The sequence below is a fragment of the Apodemus sylvaticus genome, chromosome 9 (genome assembly GCF_947179515.1).
Source record: "Apodemus sylvaticus chromosome 9, mApoSyl1.1, whole genome shotgun sequence".
NCBI classification, from domain to species: Eukaryota; Metazoa; Chordata; class Mammalia; order Rodentia; family Muridae; genus Apodemus; species Apodemus sylvaticus.
In genome coordinates, this window is record NC_067480.1 from 104,121,147 (window position 1) to 104,129,239 (window position 8,093).

General features: G+C 52.6%; 1 protein-coding gene across 1 annotated transcript; it reads left to right on the plus strand.

The window, feature by feature from the left end:
• The first annotated feature begins 694 nt into the window (after positions 1-694).
• Positions 695-5,371, plus strand: LOC127692663 (inactive serine protease 39-like). Its single transcript, XM_052193265.1, has 5 exons — positions 695-866; positions 1,421-1,583; positions 2,213-2,487; positions 4,196-4,365; positions 4,932-5,371. The coding sequence occupies exons 1-5, from the start codon at positions 695-697 to the stop codon at positions 5,253-5,255; spliced, it is 1,104 nt and encodes a 367-aa protein (XP_052049225.1). The 3' UTR covers positions 5,256-5,371.
• Positions 5,372-8,093: the final 2,722 nt, after the last annotated feature.

Consider the following 8,093-nt stretch of genomic DNA (forward strand, 5'->3'; position numbering starts at 1 on the left):
AACTGACAGAAGTGCCCACGTGCAATCTTCTCTGCTTAAAGGGGGAAAAAAATAAAAAAGAAGACTGCTTAAGAATCTCCAGGTAGAGCTGTTAAGTCCCAGAGAATGCTTTCCCCAGGCTTTGAATGTTAATGAATTTGCCCAATAGGGCATAAAATCTGTCCTAGCCTAGCACCTTTTCTGTGTTTTCTTCATGGCCCAACATACTTTTTGCCCTTTTACGGTAAATTATCCAATACTAGTACCAACAGGCACGCTGGGAACGTTTAGTTTCTAGAACTGCGCTCAGGCAGTGTTTGCTGGTCACTGGTGGGGATTCTTTCCCCCACGGTCCTTCAGAGGCGATAGATAAGGACTCTGTGGTCTTTGGGCTGAGGAGGTGGTGGTATGCGGGTCTGGACCATGAGACTGCATTTGAGTGTCTATTGTACTGGAATGAAACCGGAGATGTGGTGAATGCTTTTGCCCGCCCCTGAAGGTGCATATGTCCATGGTGGTCAGAGACGAGTCTAAGGACAGCCCAGCTCCAGTGTGGACGGCCTCCCACGGACCTAGGAGTTTAGCACACTTGCTCAGCTCGCGCGAGATCGGGGTGGGCGAGAGGGGTTTCCTAGAGGCAGTTTGCCAGCGTCAGCGGTTGTCTGCACGTGATTTCGGTCCTGTCTAGGACCCAGGCACAGGGCGGCCAGATGCCATGTGGGGCGCCAGGGCCCAGCAATCAGGTCCGGACAGGGATGGAGCCTGCCTGCTGGCTGCTCTCTTACTCTGTTTCAGCCTCTTACATGCTCAGGACTACACGCCCTCGCAAACACCTCCACCCACGTCCAACACCTCGCCCAAATCAACAGGCCCAATCCACAAGGAATGTAAGTTCTCTGAAGAGGGGGCAGGTTTCTGTAGACATGTCCCCTCCCTTTCTCTGGGAACGTAGGGCGTTGGGAGGATGGGCACGCCTTTACAACGAAGGCGAGGCTTCGGAGGTGGGGCTTATACCGAATGCTCGTGATGTGCACTGAGAGTTGTACCACCGTCCACCCTCTTCATTGGGTTGCGATGGGAGGGCACACCTAGCCAAAAGACCATGACCCAGAACAATAATGTCCTCTGTTAGCCTCAGCCTGTACCTCTTCAGAGCCGTGCTCTTTAAGCTAAGGAGGTCTTAGAGCTTAGCAGGACCCTCCTCCTTGCCCTGTCTGAGCCTTGTTGAGAGGCTCTCAGCTTGCTACCTCCTCTGCCACCCAATCGGCTCTTTGTCACGTGAACTTTGCCACTCCCACTCCTGACCTTGGGCACGCCCGCCCACCTGAGAACAGAGAGGAGAGGCCACTGTGTGCCCTGGGTCCTGCTGATGCTGACATTTGGGGCACCAAGCACATGCATCCTGAATGCAGGTGCCTCGCGGCTGGGATTGTCTCCACAGTATGTGGCAAAACCAAATTCCAAGGGAAGATCTATGGTGGACAGATTGCAAAGGATGAACGGTGGCCGTGGCAGGCCAGTCTGATCTTTCGAGGCAGACACGTCTGTGGAGCGGTCCTCATCGACAAAAACTGGGTAGCCAGCGCTGCCAACTGCTTCCAAAGGTGCGTGTTCCCTCCCTGGCCTCTTCTGCTAGCAAGGGGTGCAAGGACAGGAGAGGCGTGAAGGATGGACGGCAGCCATGTCCTTCTGAGCCGTGTTCTGGGATAGCTTGCAGCCAGCAGGCGTCCTCCGGGCTGCTGCTGCCCCGCCCTTGAGTGGTCTGTTTCACCTGGCTTGTTATCCTTCAAATGAAGGAACAAGAACAGCGACCCAGAGTTAGAAAACATATTTTTTCCTTTTAGGTCTTCCTAGAAGCTCTGAAAAATAATTCTAATGCAGCCCAAGAGGGATCTGGTCAGGGCTGGAAGCAAGCAATCTTTCTGTCTCCAAATGTAGCAGTGCTGGTGGATATACCTCAGTGTTTTTGTCTTTTGTTTTGTTTTTTTGTTTTTGTTTTTTTTTTTTAAACAGGAACGCAATCCACAGCTCCTTGGATGCTAGGGTATGCTGGAGAAGTGATTGGAAGCCTTCGAAGGCCCCAAATCCTCTGTTGGAGGTCATCCTGCCCTTCTAGAGAAGGAGCACCCTAGTCTCAGGAGGGGAGGACTGTGTTGGGATATTTGACTGTAGGGTGGACAGTCAATCCGGTGGCAGTGCCAACTCCACACTTAGAGGTGATGCCCCCCAATAGGTCTCTCAAACCATCTGACTACCGGATCCTGCTGGGGTACAACAAGCTGAGTAAACCCTCCGACTACAGCCGGCAGATGACAGTGAATAAGATCTTCATGCCGGACGCCTATGACGAGATGAACAGTATGCAGAAAAACATTGTCCTGATCCAGCTGCACCTCCCTGTGATCTACAGCTCCCACATTTTCCCAGCCTGTGTCCCCGACAACACCACCAAGGTGTCCCTTGAGAGTCCCTGCTGGATAAGTGGCTGGGGAATGCTCTCAGAGGAGAGTGAGTACACGGCACAGGACAGGAGGGGGAGGGGAGGGGAGGGGCCAGAGCCTTGGAGGCCTTTCCAGTGGGCGTGGACTCCAGTTTCTGATTCAAAAGCAACCCCCCCCCCCTTCAGATTAGAAGCATAGGCTCTCTGACTCCAGAGCTCTGAGTGCAGTTGACCTCTGACCACCGCAAGGCTGTCCCCTGGGCAGGAAAGACACCCGGTATCCTTCAGAAGAGTGCAACCTTCTCTCCCTGACATGGAACAGGTTGGGGTGTTCAGCTGGGGAACATTCACCTCTGAACCTCACTGCCCACCCCTTAAGGCAAGGAAGCCTGTTCTGCCAGCTTCGCCAGTGGTCCCAAACACACACAGTTCCGAATCCACAGACCAGTCCCCTGGGCACCACAAGCCTTAGTGTTAGGGAGTGGCACTCTCCCTGGTCTTGTTCTCTGAGCAGTGCAGGATTGTGACTGTCTCTGTCACACTTGCCTCATGTCAGATAGTCTGTCACCCAGACACCATGTCAAGTGTCCAGGAAGATAACACACGGGATCTCTGTACACGCCATGCAGAGGGAGCTCAGGGTCTGTGGACTCTGGAATCATGGGCCACAGGAAGAGCCTGCTGACAGCAAGGGACAAGTCTATACATTTAGATTGAGAGCACAGAATTCCTGGCCAAGGATTTCCACACAAGGCCAAACGCTTTCGATCTAAGACAAAATAATGTCAAGCAAAGTAGAAGAGAAGGTAAATTGGACATGATATTTAGGGTCACAGTCTGGCAAAGCAACTAGGAGCTTGGAGGCAGGAGCTTCTCTGAGGTCGGGGCTAGGGCCTCCCTCCCTTGCCCTAGCCTCTAAGGGTCTGCCTCACAGGCTGGTCACCAGGACACATTAGAAGGGATGCACTGTCACTCTCTAAGGGGCTGTGTCAGGGCAGACAGGGTCTCCAGGTCAGGCCAGGGGATGAGAGTGGAGACAGAGGGGAGGGCGTGGGCGGGGGCAGATCTCAGAACTGAGAACCTGGCCTCCCTGAGAGTCTGGACCTTCAGCTGGCCTCCGTCGTGACCTCTCCTGACCACAGTTGCTGGGCTTGGGTTTGCTACCTACAGGCAACCCCTGCACCCTTGAGGGGTGTCCTCTGAGTGCAGGGAGCCATGCTGCTGTCCCTCTGCTCCTATGGGACAAACCCAGGCCAGGTCTGGGGGAGCACCTGCAACTAGAATCCCTGTCTCCAGGCCCCGGAAGCTCCTTCAGATTGGCCGGCCCTCTTGTCAACCTCCTAAGCGCTTCTGGCCTGTGTCCTGGGCCCCTGCTACACTTGGGCTCCAGTGTCCCTGCCTCATGCTGGAGCCCCACAGACCAGTCAGAGCTGTTTGGAAGCTGAGCCCCTTCCTTGGCTTGTGTGTCCTTAGGGTGTAGTGTCAGGGTCCCCTTGCCTGGCAAAGAGGCCCTGCCTGGGGCCCCACTGTGGCTGCACCCGGTGTCTCTCAGCCCCCACACCAGGACCTGTGCAGTCACCATGTTGTTCTGCCTGGTCCTGCCCTCCACAGAGCCTCATGCTTGCCCTTGGTGACCGTGTGCCTGTTGTGAGTCCCTCCCTGCTGCTGGGGCCTAGAGTGGCTGCCCCCCACCAGCCATCAGTCATCCTGGCAGGGGAGCTGGGTATGGGGGAGTCGTCCCTCAGCTGTGTCTCACAACCGTGCCCCCTCCCACAGAGTTCCTGCAAGAGCCTTTCCCTCTGCTCGATGCAGAGGTCTTCCTTATGGAAGATCAGGAATGCGAGATCTTTTTCCAGACACCAGAAATCAGCATCATTGAATATGAAGTTATAAAAGATGATATGATATGTGCTGGGGACATCACCAATGAGAAATCCTTCTGCCGCGTACGTGAGAATGGCCCAGACACTACAGCTCAGCTCAGTCATCTCTTTAGTTAGTTCTGGTCACTAGGCCGCCCGTGTGTCCTCAGAGTCCTCCTCTCCCATGCAGGTGGTGTGACAGATAGCATATATTCAGCCCCACATGCTACCCTCCACATACTAAAACTCTGCGACCTCCCGGGTATCCCTTTATTATAGAAGTCTATGATCCTGTCCAGAAGAGGCTGACCTGAGGGACCATATGTTTTTATTTTAATTTTTTTAAAATTGCCCAGATGGGCCGGGCAGTGGTGGCTCACTCCTTTAATCCCAGCACTTGGGAGGCAGAGGCAGGCAGATTTCTGAGTTCGAGGCCAGCCTGGTCTATAGAGCGAGTTCCAGGATAGCCAGGGCTACACAGAGAAACCCTGTCTCAAAAAACAAAAACAAAACAAAAATTGCCCAGATGGATCCAAATGGCACCACTCAATATAGCAGTAGAGATCTCTGGTCCCCAGTGTGTCCTGGCTACCCCGGGCAGTGTGTGTTCTTCCCTTCCTGCACCTACTAGCTGTCTGCTCTCTCTTCAGGGAGACTCCGGGGGTCCCCTTGTCTGCTTACTGGACGGCTATTGGTACGTGGTGGGGCTGGCCAGCTGGAGTGGAGCGTGTCTGGAGCCGATTCTCAGTCCTAACATCTTCACCAAGGTCTCCTACTATGCTGACTGGATCAAGAGGACAAAGAAAGAAACGCCTGACGTGGACCCCTCCTTAGCACCCCTTGAGGAAATGGCCTCATCCCTGACAGGCTGGAGGAATTACAGTGCGGGCACTAGCCTGGAACCCAGGATCTGCACAACCCTGCTATCTTCTCAGGCGCTCCTCCTGCAATCCATTTGGCTCAAGATTCTGTGATTAGCCCGTAGAGCCTTGCCAGCCGTCATGTCTGCTGGCCTATTCGCCAAGAGCCGCTTTGCATGCTTCCATCTGTGGACTCGCCTGTCCCATCCGAGGGCACGCCAGTTCCAGGCCTGACAGAATAAAGCAACTAAAGACACTTCTGGAGTCCTTTCCTTTCGTCCCATCAGGCTTCTGGTCTTCTGTATCAGAAGGCCGCTTCCCCCTGCTGGATCTGTGGCTGGGCCAGCTGGGGGCTGGCCTACGAATGTAGGAGCCAAGTCTCTCCGAGCTGACTTCCAGAAACTGTGAATCACCCCTAGCCCCTAAGGCTGCGTGTTCTTTCAGGAGAATGAGCCACTGTGTCGGCCGCGCCCTCACCACAAGCTGCAGCAGCCTGTGCTTCTGGAGCAAGGCCCAGCTTTGGCAGGAGGGGGCATCTTGCAAGCCCAAGGTCACATCAGTGCTTCTAGAGAGTTTGACCGTGACCTACGGGGGTCTCAGTGGCAATCCTCAAAGCTCTTCTGCAAGGGACAGCAGTCATCCTAATATTACACTTCCATACTCTGAGCCCAGCACTTGCCTGACAGGCCCGCAGTCCTTGTGGGCCTGCTTCAGCCTGCATTAGCTGAGGCTTGGCAGACCTGGGAATGACTGGCTTAGCACTGCTCTGCCCTGCAAACCTATCTGCATCACCACACCCTGTTCCACAGGGTGTGGGGGCTCCCTAGGGCTCCACACCACAGGCCCCATGGTGCCCTGAGAGAAACCCAGGCACTTTGGGAAATCCTTCCCCACCCTGTCTGAACATCCCAGCCTACCTGCTATAGTAACTTAAATCTTTAACAAGCAATTAATTTAAAGTTGGTTAAGAAAACAAAAAGTTGGGACTAGAGAGATGGCTCAGCAGTTAAGAGCACTGAATGCTCTTCCAGAGGACCCAGGTTCAATTCCCACATGGCAGCTCACAACCGTCTGCAATTCCAAGATCTGACACTTTCTCTCAGACATGCTTGCAGGCAAAACATCAGTGCACATTAAATTAAATTAAATTAAAAAAACTGTTAGATATCAAATATACCTTATGTTTCCCATGATGTAGATGCAGCTTCCTGATCATTTATTAAAAATTATATCACTAATTTTTTTTCTAAATTTTGTAACAATAATGCTATGATAGAGATCTATCATAGAGGAGACAAGGAAGGAAGGTCAGAGAAAGAAATGAGCTATTTTAAAACTTTCTTTAGTTTCAATATTGATCTGAGAAAATTTTTAATTTTTAATTTTAGCATCTAATTTAACCCACATGTATTTTTGAAAAGCTCAGTTTTTATTATGAATGATCTATTTATATTTTTTTTATTTTTTAAAGTTTAGTTTTTTTAAGTTAAAAAGAAAAATTATTGATTCTTTGTGAATTTCCCATCATGTACCCCTGTCCCACTCATCTCCCCATCCCTTCATATCTGTTCTCTGTCCTGGTGACCTCCCCCTCCCAAAGAAAACAAAATCTCACCGTGGACGCTGCAGTGCGTCACCGTGTGTCACACAGTAAACCCTTTTGCCAGGACAGCTTTATTTGCAAATCCCCATTGCAATAAGTTAATGGTCTGAGTTGAGGGCTCGGGCTTCTATCACTCTATCGATACTAGGTTGTCCCGGGGCTTCCTCTCAGATATCTTGTTGCCCTGGGCCTTGGAGATCTCAGTTTTGGATCTGCAGGACCCGCCCCTTCACAAGCTCAGTTTTGGATCCGCAGGACCCGCCCCTTCACAGGCTCGGGGCCACCTCAGAGCCTTGGTTCCGGGCCTGGGTGGAAGCTGAGATGGTCGCCTGCCAGCTTTCCTGAGCCGGCACCCCCCGGGACCACCTCCTCCCCCAGGTCAGGGTGGGGCCAGCTCTACCACTCTGATGCCCGCAGCGCTGGCTCGCCCTGGCTCCTGCCACCAGGGCCAGCCTGGACTGTGCGGCCCAGGTGAGGTATGCTCAGCAGCCGGGAAGGGGAGGGGCCAGTTCTTCTGAGTGTGGTGGCCCAGGGAGGGGCAGGGCCAGCTTGTCACAGTGCTGGGACATCATGCAGCCTCCGGCAGAAACCCAGACCAGGGACATGGCCATGGCCTTTGGTGGTAACACAGGCTTCAAACATCAACGCAGACCCTGGTTGTGACAGGATCAGAAACCCAGACATAGCCCTCAGTGGCAGTATAGGCCCGGATGTCACCGCAGTCACAGATGGCGATCCAGACCATGACATCCATACAGCCTTTGGTGGTAACTTGGACCACAGACATGGGCACAGACCCTAGCTGCAGCACGACCACGGATCCAGACATGGTCCTCTGCGGCAGTCTGGGCCAAGACCTCGCTATGACTTCAAGTGGCAGGCAGCACAGGCCACCCAGGTCAGTATGTCCCCAGTAGCAGCATCCTCAGACATCAAACACACACACACACACACACACACACACACACACACACTGCTTGGCTCCGCCCTCTCTTCCAGTTCTCTACTACTTCCTCCTCCTTCCCCACCTCTCCCTCACACATTCACCGATCCATCGATCCATCGATCCATCGATCCATCGTAGTGGCCCTAGGCCCTTGGGTATCTCTCCTGTGCTTATCACTTTTTAAAACTCATAGTTTACATTTTAGTTGAAATGAACTTCCTGTTTGTGATTTAATTTTTTTTTATTGCCCGTGACTTTGCCAAGCATACCAGATAAAGCAGTTTTGAGGTAGTTAATATTTTCCCCTTTTCCCAAATTCTTGCAAGTTAGTAATTATCACACACACGTAAAACACTAGCTAGAATACCAGATGGTGACTTATTTCCAAACATTTCCTTTTCAG

Coding starts and splice junctions, on each gene's coding strand:
- LOC127692663 (XM_052193265.1), top strand. CDS start 695: ATGTGGGGCGCCAGGGCCCAGCAATCAGGTCCGGACAGGGATGGAGCC. Junction 1,584..2,212: donor GCTGCCAACTGCTTCCAAAG/GTGCGTGTTCCC, acceptor GCCCCCCAATAG/GTCTCTCAAACCATCTGACT. Junction 4,366..4,931: donor ATGAGAAATCCTTCTGCCGC/GTACGTGAGAAT, acceptor CTCTCTCTTCAG/GGAGACTCCGGGGGTCCCCT.